The 24607-nt window shown below is 49.2% G+C and overlaps 1 protein-coding gene across 1 annotated transcript; it reads right to left on the bottom strand.

The window, feature by feature from the left end:
• Nucleotides 1-3631: 3631 nt before the first annotated feature.
• Nucleotides 3632-22917, bottom strand: LOC144479763 (transmembrane 6 superfamily member 2-like). The gene is made up of 10 exons (XM_078198799.1): nucleotides 22820-22917; nucleotides 19436-19539; nucleotides 18942-19039; nucleotides 17322-17425; nucleotides 17001-17083; nucleotides 15932-16056; nucleotides 13828-13929; nucleotides 9564-9656; nucleotides 5813-5932; nucleotides 3632-3841 (listed from the first exon to the last, which is right to left on the bottom strand). The coding sequence occupies exons 1-10, from the start codon at nucleotides 22909-22911 to the stop codon at nucleotides 3632-3634; spliced, it is 1131 nt and encodes a 376-aa protein (XP_078054925.1). The 5' UTR covers nucleotides 22912-22917.
• Nucleotides 22918-24607: the final 1690 nt, after the last annotated feature.

Below are 24607 nucleotides of genomic sequence, written 5' to 3'. Positions count from 1 at the left end.
GGATCTGCGAGAAAAGCGGTGGTCGACACGGAGACACTGAACATCTCAGCACGTGTGGATGTGATATCAGTCAGTGTGGATGGAGGGCAGTGACTCACGACTTTGTGACACAATGGTCTAACTCATTCTGTTGGTTGGATGTTGAATTGATAAAACTGACAAGTATTTTCCGTACCAAAAGAGAATTTGCAGTTTATTATCTTGTAAAATAAAACATCACCAAAGACCAATCCCAGAGCAGGAGACATCCTGATTAATATATTAAAAAAAGCTTTCTTCAAAAAAAAAACACCAACATTTTTTACCATCCTGTGTACATAATAAAGAGGCAAAATGTGACACTCCCGGGCAAACTCAGCCATTCAACAATTAAAATACAGACAGGCTCAAGGAGAGCCACAGGGCGTGGGTGGGTGGATTCCCCTGGGGTCAGATAGTGATTCTTTTGAGAAAATCCTCCCCCTCACTTTCTGTCGCCTTGTCAACTTGGCTAAATGTATTCCTGGAGGTTTCACCAAGTGACCTCCTGCCTCTAACAGCCACCACCCCTCCCCCCCACAACCCTCTCCACCATCGGTTAACCAATTATCCTCATCCTCCTGGTGTCCCGCCAATCCAAGAGCGCTAAGATTCTAATCCAAGACTCTCTGACTCAAGAATCATCCAATTGGTCAAGAAACAGCCTTTTCCCCCCATCTCCAAATGTTCAAAGAGAAAGAAAAATAAAAGGTTAATCTTTTTATGATTTTTTTTCTCTTACTGCTGCATCCTGGAGATTAATCTTCAATTCCTGCCGACTCTAGAGCAATCCAGGAGAGTTGGTAACTCTATCCCATTGGAGTACGGCTTCCACTGGAGAATGTGTGGGTTCCAACATTGATCATCAGGAGACTCTCTTAACCGAGCTGCTTCAGGTCCTCCACTATTTGAATTTCCCACCAGGTTTAGATGGACAGTGCTGAAGCATAAGAGCCCTGCACACGGATTCCCTTCCTTCGCTGTCCCCAGTTCAGAGGCACTGATCTCATTGTCACATTCTGACCACTCGGCTGCTTGTCATTTGTTCCCCCCTGACTGTGACACAATGGCAAGCTTTAACTCCAGGAGTTCAATACTTTGAACTGTATCAGGATCCCACCGCAATTTCAACTATAGTCTGAAGCTTTGGAAAGGTCTTCTCTCTCTGTCCCAGTGCAGTCTTAACCTTCTCAAGGTTCATCAACTAGTATGGCTCAATGGAAGGAGATGCAGACAAGCTTCAGAGGAACAGGAGGAGACCATTCAGCCCCTCAGGCCTGTTCCACCATTCAATTAGATCATGGCTAATTTGTACCTCCATACCATCTGTCCATCTTAGATCTGTAACCCTTATTAATCTTACCCACAACAATCAATCAACCACACATTGACATTTTTAATTAACCCCCAGACCGGAATTTTCCAGCCCTTCCCAATGGCGGAATCTTCCTGTCCTACCGATGGCGCTCCCTCGTGGCGTGTTCCCTGGCAGCTGAGGGTGCAAGCCACGCAAAACCCGGAACGTCCTGCCGTCGGCCAATGGCAGGCCACCTCCGCCACTGGAAAGCTCACTGGGGAGCAACTGGAAAATCCTGCCCTCGGTCTCAATCGCTTTTTGGGGGAGAGAGTTCTAGATTTCCGCTCCCCTTTGCACACCTCCAGGAATGCGTGAACCTGGAGTTGATAACCTCTCCCCTGAATGGCCACACTCAAACTTTGCTCATGCATTGTGAGCTCAGAATCTCAGCCTATGAGATTCTACAGGAGGTCATTAAAGTGCACGTGACATGTCCATTCGTGACATTAAGACAGTACAGGTGTGCTTCACAAAGGGTGGGTATGGGTTTGAATAGAGAAAAAACTCTGGTGGGAAATTAAGCTTTGGAGAGAGTGCAAAATGGGTGGTAATAGATTGGCAAATTGGTTATATGCCAATGTAAAACAGAACATACAACTGGGTGGAGTGTATAAAGGAATTAAATGAAGGAATTTGCTATTATGTATTACCGTATATAAATGCAGGATGTTCCGATTCACTTTCAATACAGGAGTTGGGATGTCTTGAAGTTGTACAAGACATTGTTAAGGCCACACTTGGAATACTGTGTGCAATTCTGGTCACCCTATTATAGAAAGGATATTATTAAACTAGAAAGAGTGCAGTAAAGATTTACTAGGATGCTACCGGGACTTGATGGATTGAGTTATAAGGAGAGGCTGGATAGACTGGGACTTTTTTCTCTGGAATGTAGGAGGCTGAGGGGTGACCTTATAGAGGTCTATAAAATAATGAGGGGCACAGACAAGGTAAAAATCATAGAAATCCTACAGTGCAGGAGGAGGCCATTCGGCCCATCGAGTCTGCACCAACCACAATCCGACCCACACCCTACCCCCATATCCCTACATATTTACCCGCTAATCCCTCAAACCTACACATCTCAGGACTCTAAAGGGCAATTTTTTAGCATGACCAATCAACCTAACCCGCACATCTTTGGACTGTGGGAGGAAACCAGAGCACCTGGAGAAAACCCACGCAGACACGAGGAGAATGTGCAAACTCCACACAGACAGTGACCCAAGCCGGGAATCGAACCCAGGTCCCTGGCGCTGTGAAGCAGCAGTGCTAACCACTGTGCCACCGTAGATAGTCAATATCTTTTCCCAAAAGTAGGGGAGTCTAAAACTAGAGGGCATTGGTTTAAGGTGAGAAGGGAGAGAGTGTCCAGAGGGGCAATGTTTTCACACAGAGGGTGGTGAGTGTCTGGACCAAGCTGTGGAGATGCCGGCGTTGGACTGGGGTAAACACAGTAAGAAGTTTAACAACACCAGGTTAAAGTCCAACAGGTTTATTTGGTAGAAAAAGCCAGAGCTTCGAAAGCTTGTGTGGCTTTTGCTACCAAATAAACCTGTTGGACTTTAACCTGGTGTTGTTAAACTTCTTACTGGACCAAGCTGCCAGAGGTAGTAGTAGAGGCGAGTACAATTTTGTCTTTTAAAAAGTATTTAGACAGTTACATGAGTAAAATGGGTACAGAGGGATATGGGCCAAATGCGGGCAATTGGGATTAGCTTAGGGGTTTAAAAAAAAAGGGCGGCATGGACTAGTTGGGCCGAGGGGCCTGTTTCCATGCTGTAAACCTCTGTGACTCTTTACAACCAATGAAATACTCTGTTGGTGTGAGGTCACTGTTGTGATGTAGGAAACGCGGCAGCTGATTAATGAAAGATAAGATCCCACAAAATGTGATGAAGATTAAAGCTGTTTTGGTGATGTTGATCGAGGGGTAAATATTGGCCAGAGTCTACCTCCCTCGTTTGCCTTCAAATACCAACCATGGGATCGATAACATCCACCTGAGCGGGCAGGTCTTGGTTTACAGTTTCATCCAAAAAGCAGCATCGCTGACAGTGCAGCACTTACTCAGCACCGCACTGAGGGATCAGCCCAGGTGGTGCGCTTCAGAGTCTGGAGTGGGGTTTGAACCCACAACCTTCTGACTCGCGGGTGAGAGTTCTACCCGCTCGGCATTGAAGAACATTTTAATTATTTTAACAGCACGAACATTTCGGGCTCCTCCTCGGCTCTCGCTCCGCTTGGCCTTTCACCTCAGTTTGCTTTCTTCTGCAGCTCCTCCTTCGTCCCGGGCCTGCCTTTCAGAAAGAGGTTGGAGCACACGACGCAGCGAAGTGCCAGGAGCTGGGCACCAACAGCAAAGAGGGTGTTGGCATACAGGAAAGGTGACACGATATCCTGGGGGACGCGGTATGTGAAGGCAGTACGTGGGTGTAAAGACGCACCCACGTGGGAAAACTGAGCCTGGAGGTGGGGAGAAGAAGCAAGTTTAAAAAGGCATTAAATTATCAGAAATGGGAGGTCCTCCCCACACAACAACAACTTGCATTTATATAGCAGCTTGAACTTAGTAAAAATATTCCTTGGCACCCACACAGGAGGATGAGGGAGAATTTCTTCTCTGAAGGAGAGATGAGCCTTTGGAGTTCTTTACCCCAGGGTGATGTGGAAGCAGAGTCCTTAAACATGGAAACATAGAAGATAGGAGCAGGAGGAGGCCATTCGGCCCTTCGAGCCTGCTCCGCCATTCATCACAATCATGGCTGATCATCCAACTCAATAGCCTGATCCTGCTTTTTCCCATAACTTTTGATCCTATTAGCCCAAAGTGCTATATCCAGCCATCTCTTGAATACCTTGAACATGGGCGGCACGGTGGCACAGTGGTTAGCGCTGCTGCCTCACAGCACCAGAGACCTGGGTTCGATTCCCGGCTTGGGTCACTGTCTGTGTGGAGTTTGCACAGTCTCTCCGTGTCTTCATGGGTTTCCTCCGGGCGCTCCGGTTTCCTCCCACAGCCCAAAGATATGCGGGTTAGGTGGATTGGCCATGATAAATTGCCCCTTGGTATCCGGGGGACTAGCTAGGGTAAATGCATGGGGTTATGGGGATAGGGCCTGGGTGGGATTGTGGTCGGTGCAGACTCAATGGGCTGAATAGCCTCCTTCTGCACTGTAGGGATTCTATGATCCTCAACACTGAGATCGATTTTTAATCAGTTTGGGAAATAAGGGTTACGGAGAGAAGGCAGAAAAGCGGACATAGTGAAGTAGCCATGATCTTATTAAATAGCAGATCAGGCTTGAAGGGCTGAATGGCCTCCTCCTGCTCCTGTACATTATGGTCTTAAAACTGACACTGAGTCACGTGGACGATATTCAGACAGATGGTCGAAAGCTTGGTCAAAGAGAGATTTTAAGCACTGCCTTAAAGGAGGAACATGAGGAAGAGAGGGTTAGGGAGGAAATTCCAATGCTTAGGACCAGGCAATTGAAGACACGGCCAACTGTGACGAGACAGTGAAAATTGGGGGCGTGCAAGAGGCCAGAATTAGAGGAAGACGGAAGTCTCCAGGTTGTGGAGCTGGAGGAAGGTTGCAGAGATCGGGAGGGGCAAAATAACGGAGGGATTTGAGGAAAGGGTGACAATGTTGAAATGGAGGCATGGCCAGATGAGGAGCCACTGCTGGTTTAGCCCACACTGGGGGCGAATGGGATTTGTGTAAATTAGGAAATGGGCAGCAGGAACTCGGTGGGTTAGGGTTAGAGTTGCAAGGTGGAGGCTGCCTGGGAGAGCATCAGAACGGTTGCGTCTGGAGCTAACAATGGGATGGAGAGGGGTGAGGTTATGGAAATGGAAGCGGGAGGTTTGATGATGGAAGTGGATATAGGAAGTTCTGCTCAGAGTCAAATAGGAAGGCAGGATTGTGAATGGTCCGGTTCGGCCATTTACCAATAGAATCTCCCTTTATAATCGGCCTGCCTTCAAATAAACTGCCAGACCCTCACTTCCCACCTTTCACCTTTGATGTTCTTACACTCAGGACGTGAGTCTCTCTCTCCATGGCTTCCTCAAACACATCCAATCTGCCCCTTCACTTCAGTCTCAGCTTCCCAGGTTCGATTCCCGGCTTGGGTCACTGTCTGTGCAGAGTTTGCACATTCTCCCCATGTTAGCGTGGGTTTCCTCCGGGTGCTCCAGTTTCCTCCCACAGTCCAAAGATGTGCGGGTTAGGTTGATTGGCCATGCTAAATTGCCCCTGAGTGTTAGGGGAATGTCAGCGGGATTGGTAGGGTAAATAAGTGGGATTAAGGGGATAGGGCCTGGGTGGGATTGTTGTCGGTGCCAGCTCGATGGGCTGAATGGCCTCCTTCTGCATTGTAGGGATTTTATGATTCTACTATTGAGTTAGAAACACTAATACCAGTGACTCACCTGGGCTATGGCTCCTGCAAACACCACACTCAGATCAGGCATCCAGTCACAGCCGGGCACAATCAGGCCATACAGTGCCAGGCTAAAGAAGGGCACCAGGTAGAACATGTTGACCAGCATCTGAAAGAGAGCATGAACTTTAACCCCTCATTTAAAGAAACAACAAGCACGAGTCCCAGAAACTGACCAACTGGACATCAATGAGAGGTGTGAATGTGTGAGTGGAAGAATGAGAATTGTGTAAGGGAGAGAGAATTCATTTGAGTGAATGATGACATGAACGTGTGCGGGTGTGTGTGTGTGAGTGTGTGTGTATGTGTGTGTGTATATGCGTGAGTGTGTGTGTGTGTGTGTGTGTGAGTGTGTGTGTGTGTGAATGTGTGTGTGCGTGACTGTGAGTGTGTGTGTGTCTGTGTTTAAGAGAGTGTGTGTGTGTGTGTCTGTGTGCAAGAGAGTGTGAGTGTGTGTGACTGTGTGTAAGAGAGTATGAGTGTGTGTGAGTGTGTATGTGAGTGTGTGCGCATGAGTGCGTGACTGTGCGCAAGTGTGCATGAGTGTGTGACTGTGTGTGAGAATGTATGTGTGCTTTTGTGTGTGTGAGTGTACGTGTGTGTGTGTGTGTGAGAGAGTGTGCATGTGAGTGTGTGTGTGAATGTGCGTGCGTGGGTGAGTGAGTGAGTTTGTGTGTGTGTGCATGTGTGAGTGTGTGTGAGAGAGTGTGTTTGTGTGTGTGTGAGTGTGTGTGTGTGAGTGAGTGTGTGTATATGTGTGTGAGAGAGTGTGTGGGTGTGTGAGTGTGTGTGAGAGTGCGTGTGTGTGTGGGTGTGTGTGTATGTGTGTGAGAGAGTGTGTGTGTGAGTGTGTGTGTGAGAATGTGTGTGTGCATGTGTGGGAGAGAGTGTGTGTGTGTGAGAGCGTGTGTGTGTGTGAATGTGTGTGTGAATGTGTATGTGTGAGTGTGTGTCTATGTATGTGTGTGAGAGTGTGTGTGTGTGTTTGTGTGTGTGTGTGTTTGTGTGTGTGAATGTGTGTATGTGTGAGAGTGTGTGTGTGTGTGTGTGAATGTGTATGTGTGTGCGTGCGTGAGTTTGTGTGTGAATGTGTGTGTATATGTGTGAGAGAGTGTGTGCATGTGAGAGTGTATGTGAGTGTGTGTGTGCATGCGTGAGTGAGTGAGTTTGTGTGTGTGTGAGAATGTGTGTGTGTAGGTGTGTGAGTGTGTGAGTTTGTGTGTGAGTGTGTGGGTTTGTGTGTGTGTGTGGGTGTGTGAGTGAGTGAGTTTGTGTGTTTGTGTGTGTGTGCGTGAGTGAGTGAGTGAGTGAGCTGTGTGAGAATGTGTGAGTGTGTGTGTGTGATGTGTACGTGTGTGTGTGTACGTGTGTGTGTGAGAGTGTGTGTACATGTGTCTGTGTGTGAGTGTGTGTGTGAGAGAGTGTGAGAGTGTGAGTGTGAGAGTGTGTGTGAGAGTGTGTGAGAGTGTGTGTGTGAAAGTGTATGTGTGTGTGAGTGTGTGTGTGAGAGAGTGTATGTGTGTGTGAGAGTGTGTGAGAGTGAGTGTGTGAAAGTGTATGTGTGTGTGAGTGTGTGTGAGTGTGTGTGTGTGTGAGTGTGTGTGAGTGAGTGTGTGAAAGTGTATGTGTGTGTGTGTGAGTGTGTGTGTGAGAGTGTGTGTGTGAAAGTGTATGTGTGTGTGAGTGTGTGTGAGTGTGTGTGTGAGTGTGTGAGAGTGTGTGTGTGAAAGTGTATGTGTGTGTGAGTGTGTGTGAGTGTGTGGCACAAAATGTCCACGTGATGGAAGTGTGAAATGCACAATGAGAGTACAGGAGCAGAAATATAAGTTGCATTTATATAGGATGTTTCAGAAGGAAAATATCCCAAAGTATTTCACAGAAGTGATTATCAAACAGAATTTAACATTGAGCGATATAAGGAGGTATCAGGACAGGTCAAAGAGATAGGTTTTCAGGAGTGTCTTAAGAGAAGAAAGCAAGGCAGAGAGGCGGAGAAACTTAGGGAGGGATTAGCAGAGCTCAGAGGCCAGGCAGCTAAAGGCACGGCCGCCAATGGTAAAGTGATTAAACACAGTAAGAAGTTTAACAACACCAGGTTAAAGTCCAACAGGTTTATTTGGTAGCAAAAGCCACACAAGCTTTCGAGGCTCTGAGCCCCTTCTTCAGGTGAGTGGGAATTCTGTTCACAAACAGAACTTATAAGACACAGACTCAATTTACATGAATAATGGTTGGAATGCGAATACTTACAACTAATCCAGTCTTTAAGAAACAAAACAATGGGAGTGGAGAGAGCATCAAGACAGGCTAAAAAGATGTGTATTGTCTCCAGACAAGACAGCCAGTGAAACTCTGCAGGTCCACGCAACTGTGGGAGTTACAAATAGTGTGACATAAATTCTGATTCTAGGATCGCATGATAAAGACTCAGGAGGAAAAAAGCAGAAATATTTATGTGAAATAGTGTGACATAAACCCAATATCCCGGTTGAGGCCGTCCTTGTGTGTGCGGAACCTGGCTATCAGTTTCTGCTCCGCGACTCTGCGCTGTCGTGTGTCGCGAAGGCCGCCTTGGAGAACGCTTACCCGAATATCAGAGGCCGAATGCCCGTGACCGCTGAAGTGCTCCCCAACAGGAAGAGAACAGTCTTGCCTGGTGATTGTCGAGCGGTGTTCATTCATCCGTTGTCGCAGCGTCTGCATAGTTTCCCCAATGTACCATGCCTCGGGACATCCTTTCTTGCAGCGTATCAGGTAGACAACGTTGTCTACCTGATACGCTGCAAGAAAGGATGTCCCGAGGCATGGTACATTGGGGAAACTATGCAGACGCTGCGACAACGGATGAATGAACACCGCTCGACAATCACCAGGCAAGACTGTTCTCTTCCTGTTGGGGAGCACTTCAGCGGTCACGGGCATTCGGCCTCTGATATTCGGGTAAGCGTTCTCCAAGGCGGCCTTCGCGACACACGACAGCGCAGAGTCGCGGAGCAGAAACTGATAGCCAGGTTCCGCACACACAAGGACGGCCTCAACCGGGATATTGGGTTTATGTCACACTATTTCACATAAATATTTCTGCTTTTTTCCTCCTGAGTCTTTATCATGCGATCCTAGAATCAGAATTTATGTCACACTATTTGTAACTCCCACAGTTGCGTGGACCTGCAGAGTTTCACTGGCTGTCTTGTCTGGAGACAATACACATCTTTTTAGCCTGTCTTGATGCTCTCTCCACTCCCATTGTTTTGTTTCTTAAAGACTGGATTAGTTGTAAGTATTCGCATTCCAACCATTATTCATGTAAATTGAGTCTGTGTCTTATAAGTTCTGTTTGTGAACAGAATTCCCACTCACCTGAAGAAGGGGCTCAGAGCCTCGAAAGCTTGTGTGGCTTTTGCTACCAAATAAACCTGTTGGACTTTAACCTGGTGTTGTTAAACTTCTTACTGTGTTTACCCCAGTCCAACGCCGGCATCTCCACAAAGTGATTAAAGTCAGCGATGCACGAGAGACTGGAATCGGAGTTACACAGAGATCTGAAAGGTTGCGGGGCTGGAGGACACGTACAGAGATAGGAAGGGGCGAGGTCATGGGGGGATTGAAACATAAGTGTTGGAATTTAAAAACCCTAGCTTTGGCATAGTGTAGAGTTCAGTGTACCAGAGACCCTACCCAGCACTCGGCCTTTCCCCACAGCCCAGGTACACTCTACCCCATAGCAGTCAACAACTTGCCTGGATCTTGGCGTACATCACCGGGTCCAACAGGTAGGGCTCCCAGTCATAAGCGTAGGTGTCACAAGTATCAAAGGAACAATCGAGGACAATCTGAATCAGACAGATCACATTACAGAATCACAGAATCCTAGAATCCTACAGTGCAGAAGAGGCCCTTTGGCCCATCGAGTCTGCACAGATGCATGAAAGGCCCTGATTGCCCACCTAATCCCACTTGCCAGCACTTGGCCCATAGCTCTGAATGTTATGATGTGCCAAGAACTCATCCAAATCACAATTCCAACAAACATACGCTCATGGTTAGGGGGTGGGAGGGGATGTGTGTGTGTGTGTGTGGGGAAGAGAAGGCAAGGAGGCAAGAGAGTAACATTAAACCTAACTCACAATGCAGGAAACCCATGGGATCAGGTTTTACATTCTGCTCACTATTCCTCTCTGCTGACTTCAATGGAACATGATTTTGGATGGGGTGGAAATCCAACAGTTTGTTTTACACTAAACCCCTCCCCACCTCTCCCCGCACTCTGTCAGTAAATGGAGCTGTGATATAACCAGAGCTTCCCCGCACAGTCCCCAGACTGTACACAATGTATTGTATTTTCAACAATCCACAGGCCCAGGCTAATGCTCTGGGAACAAAAACAAGAAATGCTGGAAAATCTCGGCAGGTCTGACAGCATCGGAGGGGAGAGAATAGAGCCAACGTTTCGAGTCTGGATGACCCTTCATCAGAGGGGCAATGCTCTGGGGACACGGGTTCGAATCCCACCACAGCAGCTGGTGGAATGCAAGTTCAGTGAATAAAATCAGGGTTTGAAATCTAGTCCCGGTGCTGGTGAAACCATTGTCGATTGTCGGAAAAACCCATCTTGTTCCCTAATAAGAACAAAGAACAGTACAGCACAGGAAACAGGCCCTTCGGCCCTCCAAGCCTGTGCCGCTCCTTGGTCCAACTGGACCAATCGTTTGTATCCCTCCATTCCCAGGCTGCTCATGTGACTATCCAGGTAAGTCTTAAACGATGTCAGCGTGCCTGCCGCCACCACCCTACTTGGCAGCGCATTCCAGGCCCCCACCACCCTCTGTGTAAAAAACATCCCTCTGATATCTGAGTTATACTTCGCCCCTCTCACCTTGAGCCCGTGACCCCTCGTGATCGTCACCTCCGACCTGGGAAAAAGCTTCCCACTGTTCACCCTATCTATACCCTTCATAATCTTGTACACCTCTATTAGGTCTCCCCTCATTCTCCGTCTTTCCAAGGAGAACAACCCCAGTCTACCCAATCTCTCCTCATAGCTAAGACCCTCCATACCAGGCAACATCCTGGTAAACCTTCTCTGCACTCTCTCCAATGCCTCCACGTCCTTCTGGTAGTGCGGCGACCAGAACTGGACGCAGTACTCCAAATGTGGCCTAACCAGCGTTCTATACAGCTGCATCATCAGACTCCAGCTTTTATACTCTATACCCCGTCCTATAAAGGCAAGCATACCATATGCCTTCTTCACCACCTTCTCCACCTGTGTTGCCACCTTCAAGGATTTGTGGACTTGCACACCTAGGTCCCTCTGTGTTTCTATACTCCTGATGATTCTGCCATTTATTGTATAAAATGACTCTGCCATTTATTGTATAATGTGGGAAGGAAATCTGCCCTCATCACCCAGTCTGGCCTACATGTGACTCCAAACCCACAGCAATGTGGTTGGCTCTTAACTGCCCTCTGAAATGGCCAAGTGAGACATTCAGTTAAAGGGCAATTAGGAATGGGCAACAAATATTGGTGCAGTCAATGCCTTCCACATCCCATGATTTAGAAAAGTTAAATCCCCCCCCCCCCCCCCCCACCCCAGCCATCCGCATTTAGCCCAATCTTGATGATGCTGATCTTTCTCAAGTGATAACTGTCCAAATGTCAGCCTGGGCAGTGGGTTTGGTGATTAGATTCCGAGCACACCACCTTCCCACAGAGATCCACTTGCTGGATCACTGGATGATGAGCGGGAATCAAAGATCCCTCTTACTGAGGCTGCCTGAGCTGAGATAACTCACGGTAGAATGGCAAGCAAGGCACAAATGAGTCATTGTCCGAACCAGGATAAATACCTCATTGGGAAATAAATCAAACACACAGAGTTATCCCAGAAAGGGGACTCAAAGAACAGTACACAAATCTAAAGAAAACAGTTACAGCAGCTTCTCTAAGCTTCAGGGTAGTTGCATTGTTTTTGCTGCCATTGGGACAGAGATGTGTGGGGGTAAGACCACCCAGAGAATGGCTCCTGTTCCACTTCCAATAATATCCTGAAATCTTTAAGATCAACCTCAGGGGGCAGACCGGTCCTCAACTGAATTTTTCATCCATAGAGTCGTAGCTCAGACAGTGCGGCACTCCCTCAGTACTGACCCTCTGACAGTGCGGCACTCCCTCAGTACTGACCCTCTGACAGTGCGGCACTCCCTCAGTACTGACCCTCTGACAGTGCGGCACTCCCTCAATACTGACCCTCTGACAGTGCGGCACTCCCTCAGCACTGGCCCCTCGACAGTGCGGCACTCCCTCAGTACTGTCCCTCTGACAGTGCGGCATTCCCTCAGCACTGACCCTCTGACAGTGCGGCACTCCCTCAGCACTGACCCTCTGACAGTGCGGCACTCCCTCAGCACTAACCCTCTGACAGTGCGGCACTCCCTCAGTACTGACCCTCTGACAGTGCGGCACTCCCTCAATACTGACCCTCTGACAGTGCGGCACTCCCTCAGCACTGGCCCCTCGACAGTGCGGCACTCCCTCAGTACTGTCCCTCTGACAGTGCGGCACTCCCTCAGTACTGACCCTCTGACAGTGCGGCACTCCCTCAGTACTGACCCTCTGACAGTGCGGCACTCCCTCAGTACTGACCCTCTGACAGTGCTGCACTCCCTCAGCACTGACCCTCTGACAGTGCAGCACTCCCTCAGCACTGACCCTCTGACAGTGCTGCACTCCCTCAGCACTGACCCTCTGACAGTGCAGCACTCCCTCAGCACTGATCCTCTGACAGTGCGGCACTCCCTCAGCACTGGCCCCTCGACAGTGCGGCACTCCCACAGTACTGACCCTCTGACAGTGCAGCACTCCCGCAGTACTGACCCTCTGACAGTGCAGCACTCCCGCAGTACTGACCCTCTGACAGTGCAGCACTCCCTCAGTACTGACCCTCTGACAGTGCGGCACTCCCTCAGTACTGACCCTCTGACAGTGCGGCACTCCCTCAGTACTGACCCCTCGACAATGCGGCACTTCCTCAGTACTGACCCCTCGAAAGTGCAGCACTCCCTCAGTACTGACCCCTCGACAGTGCAGCACTCCCTCAGTACTGACCCCTCGACAGTGCAGCACTCCATCAGTACTGACCCCTCGACAGTGCGGCACTCCCTCAGTACTGACCCCTCGACAGTGCAGCACTCCCTCAGTACTGACCCTCTGACAGTGCGGCACTCCCTCAGCACTGGCCCCTCGACAGTGTGGCACTCCCTCAGTACTGACCCTCTGACAGTGCGGCACTCCCTCAGTACTGACCCTCTGACAGTGCGGCACTCCCTCAGTACTGACCCCTCGACAATGCGGCACTTCCTCAGTACTGACCCCTCGACAGTGCAGCACTCCCTCAGTGCTGACCCTCTGACAGTGCGGCACTCCCTCAGTACTGACTCTCTGACAGTGCGGCACTCCCTCAGTACTGACCCTCTGACAGTGCGGCACTCCCTCAGTACTGACCCTCTGACAGTGCGGCACTCCCTCAGCACTGGCCCCTCGACAGTGTGGCACTCCCTCAGTACTGACCCTCTGACAGTGCGGCACTCCCTCAGTACTGACCCTCTGACAGTGCGGCACTCCCTCAGTACTGACCCCTCGACAATGCGGCACTTCCTCAGTACTGACCCCTCGACAGTGCAGCACTCCCTCAGTACTGACCCCTCGACAGTGCAGCACTCCCTCAGTACTGACCCTCTGACAGTGCGGCACTCCCTCAGTACTGACCCCTCGACAGTGCGGCTCTCCCTCAGTACTGACCCCTCGACAGTGCAGCACTCCCTCAGTACTGACCCCTCGACAGTGCAGTCTGTAGAAGCTGCGCCGAGAATATTGAAATGGTCAGCTATCTCAGAGTTAGAAACATTAACAGCAGGGTGGGCTCTGAAGTGGTGAATTAAACAGTGTCCGTCCAGCCAGCCAATTACACCTACACCCAGCCCGTTAGTGGCTGTTACTTACAAAGCCCCTGTAGAGTGTGTAGGCGGTAGCGAACAGCAGGTACACGATGAAGCAGATATCCAGGGGCCGCCGGTGTAACCACCTCCTCTGACCCAGGTCACTCTGAGGAAATAGCCACAGCACAGCCCTCAATAAATAATCAATCCAGATTAATTTCATTATTCCCGTCGCACTGAACATAGAAAACCCACCAATCTCATCATTGAAGAACAATAAATAGGTAATAGTCTTTTGGTAATTAAAATAATATAATGAATTAAAAAATGATAGCTAATCAAAAACAACTGGCAATTAATAACAGTTATCAATATTCATTAATCATAGAAACCCTACAGCACAGAAAGAGGCCATTCGGCCCATCGAGTCTGCACCGACCACAATCCCACCCAGGCCCTACTCCCATATCCCTACATATTTACCCACTAATCCCTCTAACCTATGCATCTCAGGACACTAAGGGGCAATTTTTAGCATGGGCCAATCAACCTAACCCGCACATCTTTGGACTGTGGGAGGAAACCAGACCACCCGGAGGAAATCCACGCAGACACGAGGAGAATGTGCAAACCCCACACAGACAGTGACCCAAGCCGGGGATCGAACCCAGATCCCTGGAGCTGTGGAGCAGCAGTGCTAACCACTGTGCTACCATGCCGCCCCACCTTTGTGGGGCGGCCCTAATATGTCACCTTTGTGAGTATTCCCTCCATGATCAGATAGAGTAAATCTCCCTCTACACTGTCCCCCATCAAACACTCCCAGGACAGGTACAGCACGGGGTTAGATACAGAGTAAAGCTCCCTCTACACTGTCCCCCATCAAACACTCCCAGGACAGGTACAGCACGGGGTTAGATACAGAGTAAAGCTCCCTCTACACTGTCCCCCATCAAACACTCCCAGGACAGGTACAGCACGGGGTTAGATGTAAGGGACTGAGGAAAATTTGTGGGGAAGACATTTACCAGTGTTCTTTGTCCCTTGTGGGTTTCAGTGTCCTGTTTGCCGGGCGGGTGCTGTGAACAGGATGCTGTTGGTTGAGTGATGTGGACTGGGCCAATGGGATTGCTCTGGGGGCGGGAAGAAAAAAAAAGGCGCCAGGAAGTGAAGCAGCTGCAGAGCTGAGGAGGGACTGTGCAGAAGAGGGACAGCCACGTTTTTTGAAGAGAAGCTTTTCAGAGGCAGTAAAAAGTCAGTTCGAAGTGAATCTTTCTCAGGTAGAACTGTTTGGTTTTTCATGACTGCCGAGGAGGACAGCCTTCAGCGCACGGGATCTGTGTTACTGCACAGATAGCTCGCGGCACCTCTGCCTCGTGTGCTTCCTCCATCATCTTCCCTCTCGTAGACCCGTCTGGACTGTGTGTGTGTCGGGGTTAAGTGAGTACTATCAGACAGGAACGGTAACAGAATGTGGTTTTCTTCAGATGTGCACCAACGGATGGGCCCCAACGTTTAAAATTCAAACTGCTTGATGATATTCTGAACATTTCTCAGGTTGAAACTGTTAATTGGAAAATCTTCAGTTGGGATTCTTTACTTGTTTATATCTGCTAATTATATTTGTTATTTAATTTTTTTGTTATTCCGTTTACCTTGTTGTTCCAAATCTTTTCTCATTATAAGGTTTATCTCAATAACATTTTTGGAGGCACCGCGCTAAACATACTCAAATCCTTTCCATGCAAGCCTGTACTGGCATTTATGGGTAAACAGGAAATTTAGCCAGCTCAACATCAACTGCTAGCAATTCAGGATCCTGTAAATCAAACAGTTAAATAGTAGCCCCATATAGTGATCAGCAGGGGGTTACATAGATACAGAGTAAAGCTCCCTCTACACTGTCCCCCATCAAATACTCCCAGGATAGGTACAGCATGGGGTTAGATACAGAGTAAAGCTCCCTCTACACTGTCCCCATCTAACACTCCCAGGACAGGTACAGCACGGGGTTAGATACAGAGTAAAGCTCCCACTGTCCCCATCTAACACTCCCAGGACAGGTACAGCACAGGGTTAGATACAGAGTGAAGCTCCCTCGATGTAACTTTGGTCTGTTACTACCATTAGTGCTATGGTATCTCCAGGTTATTCCAGAAGTTCCTTACCTGATTTGCCAATGTCTGTGGCAATGCTCTGGGCATTCCATATATTCTCTTTCCAGCCCAAATCGGGATCAATACATATGGAACATTGAGCAGGAACGCAGGACGGATTTCAGTTCCAAACTTACCTTCAGGATTGAATACAAGAATGAAAGTCCAAGCTATTAGCTAATCCCAAATCAGTCACGCTTGTTCTCTTTGTAAATCATTGCTCTTTGTTTTATAGCTGAAATAATAACCTGATTATACTGAAATAATATTCACGGGAAGTTAGGAGGACAATCCAACTACATTAATCCACATACTGAATAAAACACTCCCAGGACAGGTACAGCACGGGGTTAGATACAGAGTAAAGCTCCCTCTACACTGTCCACATCAAACACTCCCAGGACAGGTACAGCACAGGGTTAGATACAGAGTAAAGCTCCCTCTACACTGTCCCCATCAAACACTCCCAGGACAGGTACAGCACGGGGTTAGATACAGAGTAAAGCTCCCTCTACACTGTCCCCATCAAACACTCCCAGGACAGGTACAGCACGGAGTTAGATACAGAGTAAAGCTCCCTCTACACTGTCCCCATCAAACACACCCAGGACAGGTACAGCACGGCGTTAGATACAGAGTAAAGCTCCCTCTACACTGTCCCCATCAAACACTCCCAGGACAGGTACAGCACGGCGTTAGATACAGAGTAAAACTCCCGCTACACTGTCTCCATCAAACACTCCCAGGACAGGTACAGCACGGCGTTAGATACAGAGTAAAACTCCCGCTACACTGTATCAGTGAATATTTCTATGGTCACAATGTATCTTCCCGGGATGGGGATTATCATTTATCTCTATGTTTCTTTCCTCCTTTTAAAATCTCTTTATAATCCACCTCTTTGACCTTTACATTGACATTAGTGTGGCTCCGTGTCAAACTTTGCTGCATAATGCTCCCTGTGAAATGCCTTCGGTGCAATATTCAGGATGTTATTCACAATATCCCGCCCCTGTATCCTTTCTCTCCCAGTTCGGTGTAAGTTTCCTGGGAATAATCCCAAGTATTGACAGTCACTTACCTACGATGGTTCCAAGTGAGAGGGTGACAAGACTCATGGCAATGGAACCCAGCCAGTAAAGGCCAACAGTCCGGTAACTCCACCTTTGGGTGAAATCACAAGGTTCAGTGATGACATGTGACATCCATCCTCACCGCGACATGTTTCCGTTCCAATACAAGCGCAGTTCATGCAATCAGTTTAAACCTCGGTAAGATGCTAGCCAACCTGGGGTGCACCTTGTCCAAAGTCAGTACATCCTTCCAGAGATGTGGTGCCCAGAATTAAACACAAGTGCTTCAGATGTGATGAGTCAATGTGGGCTGCTGCTTGGTGCCTTACCTCAGTGTTATGGCTGCTATCATCATCAGGTAGAGCACATAATGGACTGTCCCATCCCAGTAACAGATCAGTATACCGTAGGCGCTGCGGAGATATGGTTCCCCCTATCAAAAGATCAGAGCATTGGTATGAGCCATTGATCTCCATGCTGATCGCCACCAATCCATCTCCATTCTAACCACCACCCATCCAACCCCAAACACAGCCAGGTTACAAACATAAAAAGCTGATCAAAATTGATGAATAATTGGGATGGAGGAAATAATATGCTCAGCACTGAGGCAAACACACACTTCATCATGATAAACAGCACCAGCGCTTCCCATCCTATCCCACCTGGGTCAGCATGGATTTGCTGATTGGAAACACAGACCTTAGCATTCCTGGATTTGGGAAGGGGAGGCCAACCGGATTTCACATTCCCCATCACTAACCAGTGGACTCATACCCCCGCTGCAGACAGGACCTCGTTCTCCAGTTTCACCCTCCCCCCTCCAACCCCGTGTCACCTCAGACAGAACTGGGTGAACCTTCTCACCAAGGGACAGTCTCCAGGGAAGGGTTGCTCAGGTTTGTGGCGTGATAAGGAGCTGAAATCACAGCAGGAGGAGGAAGAGTGAAGAAAGAACTTGCATTTGTGTAATGCACGTCACATCTTCAGGATGTCTCAACGCGTTTGACAGCTGATGAAGGGCAGAGACTATCGTCAGAGCCCAGTTAGCTCAACTGGTTGGATGACTGGCACGTGGCTCAGAACATCACCATCAGAGCAGGTTCAATTCCTGTTCAAGCTGCGGGTGATTGGAGAGCTGCCTTTCAGAGTGGAAAGCGATGGAAAATGAACACTGCCAAAAAACGGCCCAGCCAATAGCTCCGAGTCAAACATCAGCAGATAATGAGGCAAAGACCCGTCATTAGGCAGAGAACTCATGAATGGGATAGGGTCATTGAGACTCAGGAAATTGCCATTTGGCCCATCAAATTCACTATTGTAAAGTTTATTTATTAGTGTCACAAGTAGGCTTACATTAACACTGCAATGAAGTTACTTTGAAAATCCCCCAGTTGCCACACTCCGGCACCTGTTCAGGTACACTGAGGGAGAGTTTAGCATGGCCAATGCACCCTAACCAGCACGTCTTTTGGACTGTGGGAGGAAAGCAGAGCACCCGGAGGAAACCCACGCAGACACAGGGAGAACGTGCAGACTCCGCACAGACACTGACCCAAGCCGGAATTGAACCCAGGTCCCTGGCACTATTGTAATGTAGGAAACACAGCAGCCAATTTGTGTACAGCAAGATCCCAAATTATCTCTTTTAGTGATGTTGATTGTGGGATGAATATTGGTCAGAATTCCTGCGTTCTTCAAAATATTGGCCGTGGGATCCTTATGAGAGGTCAGAAGGTTTAACAACTCAGCTAAAAGGTGGCACCTCCAGCAGCACTGCACTGGAATGTTAAAATAGATTGAGATCTCAAATCTCCAGAGTAGAGGGAAGGCCTGAATTATACATGAGGCCAATGGGAGACTGAGAGAGCCACCAGAGAAATGGGCTGAACAGCAACAGAAGATCAAGAAAACACAACAAACTTCTCCCCAATGTCAGTAACAGATACCTCCTTCAAGTAAAATCCCATGAATCCTTCGATGTAGCCTTCCTGTTCCAGGGAGATAATTAAATCGATGATACTTGTGAAGGAGAACACAGCGAAGACTGCAACAAAAGGTAAGAAGTTACTCAATACTCCCTATCAGATCATTCCCTTTCATGTTACTCTGCATCGCCCCCCTGCCACTCATATGTTACCCCCCCGAAATGCCCCCCCCCCACCCCCTCCCCATGTCAACATGGATTTGGTTAGCATGACATTGACTAATTCCTATATCTATTAGTCAATGGGGATAACACAGGTGGTTATTCATGTTTCTATGTCCCCTAGTCCAGTGATCACAATTTATATCACCACCGTTTATCATTCATGGCCCCTCGCTGTTTCAGTTTTTGGGGTTAAGCAGTTGACTTAGATTCGGTTCTGCAGTCGGTGACACTCCTTCAGAAACCCGGTGACCCTCAGCCCCCTCCTCAGGCGATCAGCTCCCTGTCACTTACCATAAAATAGGGGATCCTTGGGAGGTCTCCTTATGACGAGCAGGTACAACACCAACAACAGGCCAAGGAGAACTCCAACACCAGCAGCAAACACCATCACTGGACTTTAAATGGGAAAAGGAGAAAGAAATTAATCACAAGAGCTGCCAAGGAAGAGACAGTAACCATTGGGAAAGACTGGAACCATTGGGAAAGACTGGACAGGCCGAGACTCTGCTTCTAAAAGTCGAGAAGGCTGAGGACTGGCCTTCTTGAGGTTTTCAAGATGATGGAAGGGTTTGATAGGGTAGTCACAGAGAAGATATTGCCATTTTTTGATTTATTATTGTCTCATGTATTGGGATACAAGGGCAGCACGATGACACAGTGGTTAGCACTGCTACCTCACAGCGACAGGGACCCGGGTTCAATTCCTGGCTTGGGTCACTGTCGGTGTGGAGTCTGCATGTTCCCCACGTGTCTGCATCGGTTTCCTCCCACAGTCTGAAAGGCGTGCTGGTTAGGGTGCATTGACCCAAACAGGTGCCAGAATGTGGCGACTAAGGGAATTTCACAGTAACTTCATTGCAGTGTTAATGTAAGCCTTACTTGTGACGAATAAATAAACTTTAAACAGTGGCCGGAATTTTACTGCCGCACCCACGACGGGAATCGGAGCGGGCGAGGGGCGGAACATGGGAAGGTCTGTTGACCTCGGGCGGGATTTTACAGTTTCGGAACGAGCGAGGCCATAAAACTCCGCCCAGTGGAAAGTATTGTTTCCTGCGCGCCGTACAGACAAGGCATACTGTTCATAGAGTACATAGAGGAAAAGGAAGAGAGAGAGTGCAGAATGTGATGTTACAGTCATAGCTAGGATGCAGAGAAAGATCAGCTCAATATAAGGTAGGACCATTCAAAAGTCTGATGGCAGCAGGGAAGAAGCTGTTCTTGAATCGGTTGGTGCGTGACCTCAGACTTTTGTATCTTTCTCCCAACTGAAGAATGTGGAAGAGAGAATGTCCGGGGTGTGTGGGGTCCCCAATTATGTTGGCTGCTTTGCCGAGGCAGCGGGAAGGGTAGACAGAGTTAATGGATGGGAGGCTGGTTTGCATGATGGATTGGGCTACATTCACGACCCTTTGTAGTGGGCAACACTAGAACCAGAGGCAACAAACACAAGATACTCACGAATAAATCAATTTCTTTACCCGGAGAGTGGTGAGAATGTGGAACCTGAGTGGTTGAGGCGAATTGTATTGAGAAGGACACAAGCAAGGAAGAGCTAGGTAAGCGTGTGAGGGAGAAAGGAACAGATAAAAGGAGGCAGTGATAGGGTGGGGGGAAGAAGGGGTTAGGAGAAGGCTTGTGTAGAGCAGAAACACTGACAAGGACCAACAGAACTGAATGGCCTTTATTGCTGTCAATTAAAATTTAATTCTAATCCAAATGACTGCAGTGATTAGCAAAAGGTATGAAGACAGCCAAAAATCATCAACTTAGATTCACATTTCCATCTTTCTCGGGTTTTGGACACATCCTTAACGGTGACTTCCAGATGGTGACAAAAATCCATGAAATCTTTCGGCAGTTAGCCAGGGTGCAGTCCCATCCTGACTCCAGGTTGGGGTTAATCCACAGCCACAGGAATCTGCCTGTGCTCAACAACAAGAAACTCCAACTCGGAGCTCAAAGTTTAAAGTCGAGCCTGACATCAGAGTGCAAGGATCGAGTGTGACATTGCAGAGTCTGCTGATCAACAGAACTGGCTGCACGAGTGACCAGAAAACTGTCAGCCCGACCCTAACCGCCCCGACTCCAACACCCAACCCTAACCACCCCGACGCCAACACCCAACCCTAACAGCCCCGGCTTTAACCCCCTGATCCCAACCCCCTGACCCTAAACCCCGACCCTAACCCCCTGACCCTAAACCCGACCCTAACCACCCCGACTCCAACACCCGACCTTAACCACCCCGACTCCAACACCCGACCCTAACCACCCCGACTTCAACACCCGACCCTAACCACCCCGACTCCAACACCCGACCCTAACCACCCCGACTCCAACACCCGACCCTAACCACCCCGACTCCAACACCCGATCCTAACTGCCCCGGCTTTAACCCCCTGATCCCAACCCCTGACCCTAAACCCCGACCCTAACCCCCGACCCTAACCCCCTGACCCTAAACCCGACCCTAACCCCCCCAACCCTAACCCCCTGACCCTAACCCTAATCCCTGACCCTAAACCCGACCCTAACCCCCTGACCCTAAACCCGACCCTAACCCTAACCCCCTGACTCTAAACCCGACCCTAACCCCCCAACCCTAACCCCCTGACCCTAACCTCCCTGACCCTAACCCTAATCCTAATCCCCGACCCTAACCCCCAACCCTAACCCTAATCCCTGACCCTAACCCCTGACCCTAACCCTAAACCCAACCCTAACCCCCGACCCTAACGCCCTGACCCTAAACCCGACCCTAACCCTAATCCCTGACCCTAACTCCCTGACCCTAAACCCGACCCTAACCCCCAACCCTAACCCCCAGACCCTAACTGCCCCGACTCTAACCCCCGACCGGCACGACCCTAACCATCCCGACTCTAATCCCCCGACCCTAACCCGCTGACCCTAACCCCCGACCCTAACCCCCGACCCTAACCCCCGTCCCTAACCCCCGACCCTAACCCCCTGACCCTAACCACCACCCCCCCTGCCCTAACTTCCTACACAATATGATTCAATCGCTCATCCTGCTCTGTGGAACCTGCCTTGCCTTTTGTCTGAATTTGATGAAGATATTCTTGCTACACTGCACACCTGAAATCCGTTACAGTCACACTGATATTAAACAGTGAGTTCACTATGGAGCCTGTGGCTGCCTTAGCAACACCAACAAACTATGAACAGGTTCAACCACCTCTGACCTCTGAACCTTGACAGACTGCATGGCACAAGGGGCCTTTTACTCATCTGCCTATTATACACCCTAGCTATGACTGTAACATTACATTCTGCACTCTCTCCTTTCCTTCTCTATGAACAGTATGCTTTGTCTGAAGAGCGCACAAGAAACAATACTTTTCACTGTATACTAATACATCTGACAATAATAAATCAAATCAAATATTCTTCTTCCTGCCTCCCCCCCACAGTCCCTCAAACACCCCCCACCCCCCACACCACTCCCCACTCCCCACTCCAGAACTAACTCTCACTGGGGTACAGGGTCCCCTCCTCCCCTGAAGGTGCTGACTCTGACTGGGGTACAGAGTTCCCCCTCCTGTATATTTTGCAGGGAGAGTTCTCTCTGTCTCCTGTCTGCAGTCAGTGGCCGGATTGCAATCCTCTCCCAGGCTGACTCCCAGCTCCCTCACTCGGGCTCAGTCTCACCTGTCCATAGCCGACAACCTGTTCAGGAGGAATGAGATGGGGATTGCGCTCAGCGACAGAAGGAACGCGGCGGCTCCGGCTCCCACCCGCATCCTGGCGGCTGCCGAGAGGCTGGAGACCCGGGGCTGGAGCTCGGCTGCTTCCAACTCAGATCCCAGCGCTGTTTAAGAGGCAAAGGTCGCCAATAATCCCCAAGAGAGAGAGAGACAGCAACCCGGAACAACACAGGAGGCAGGAACACTCCCCCCGGGAACACAGCACCCACTCCCCCCCCCCGCCCCCCCGGGAACACAGCACCCACTCTCCCCCCCCCCCCCCGGGAACACAGCACCCACTCTCCCCCCCCCCCCCGGGAACACAGCACCCACTCCCCCCCCCCCCCGGGAATACAGCACCCACTCCCCGGGAACACAGAACCACTCCCCCCCCCCCCCCCACCTTCTGTGTAAAAAGCTTCCCCCACACATCTCCACTGAACCTTTCCCCCCTTATCCTGAACTTGTGCCCCCTTGTAATTGTCATTTCTGCCCTGGGAAAAAGCTTCCAACTATCACCCTATCCACACCCCTCATAATTTTATAAACGTCTGTCAGGTCGCCCCTCAACCTCCATCTTTCCAGGGAGAACAACCCCAGTTTACCCAATCTCTCCTCATGGTTCATACCCTCCATACCAGGCAACATCCTGGTAAACTTTTTCTGCACCGTCTCCAAAGCCACCACGTCCTTCTGGTAGGGTGGAGACCAGAACTGGACGCAGTATTCCAAATGTGGCCTAACAAACATTTTATATAACTGTAACATAATTTGCCAATTTTTATACTCGACGCCGCGTCCAATGAAGGCAAGCGTGCCACATGCTTTCTTCACCATCTTTTTCCACCTGTGCTGCCACTTTTAAGGATCCGTGGACCTGTGCTCCCAGATCTCTCTGTGTGTCTGCGCTCCTGAAGGTTCTGCCATTTATTTTATAGCTCCCACCTGAATTCGACCTGCCAAAATGCATCACCTCGCATTTGTCTGAATTAAATTCCATCTGCCATTTTTCCGCCCAATTTTCCAGCCTATCTCTATCCTGCTGTATTCTCTGCCAATCTTCATCACTATCCGCAACTCTGCCAATCTTTGTATCATCCGCAAACTTACTCATCAGACCAGCTACATTTTCTTCCAAGTGATTTATATATATCACAAACAGCAGAGGTCCCAACGCTGATCCCTGCGGAACACTAGTTACAAACTTCTAATCAGAAAAACACCCTTCCACCAGTACCCTCTGCCTTCCATGGCCAAAGATGTGGAGATGCCGGCGTTGGACTGGGGTAAACACAGTAAGAAGTTTGACAACACCAGGTTAAAGTCCAACAGGTTTATTTGTAGCAAACGCCAGTAGCTTTCGGAACTGGCTGTTCCTTTGTCAGGTAGATGGGATTATTATTCATGTAAATTGAGTTTGTGTCTTTGTATGCCCTGTTTGTGATCAGAGCTCCCACCCACCTGACAAAGGAAGGAAGGAACAGCCAGTTCCGATTGCTACAAATAAACCTGTTGGACTTTAACCTGGTGTTGTGAGACTTCTTACTGTGTTTACCCCAGTCCAACGCCGGCATCTCCACATCATGACTTCCATGGCCAAGCCAGTTCTGAATCCATCTAGCTGGTTCACCCCTGATAGGGGTAGGTGGGAATGTGGGGTTAAGGTTACAATAGATCAATCTTGACCTTATTGAATGGCAGAGCAGGCTCGAGGGGCCGAGTGGCCTCCTGCTGCTCCTAATTCTATTGTTTA

Source organism: Mustelus asterias, chromosome 26 (genome assembly GCF_964213995.1).
Source record: "Mustelus asterias chromosome 26, sMusAst1.hap1.1, whole genome shotgun sequence".
Classification (NCBI taxonomy): domain Eukaryota; kingdom Metazoa; phylum Chordata; class Chondrichthyes; order Carcharhiniformes; family Triakidae; genus Mustelus; species Mustelus asterias.
The sequence above is the reverse complement of the archived record's forward strand: the minus strand, read 5'-3'. Positions and strand labels throughout refer to the sequence as shown.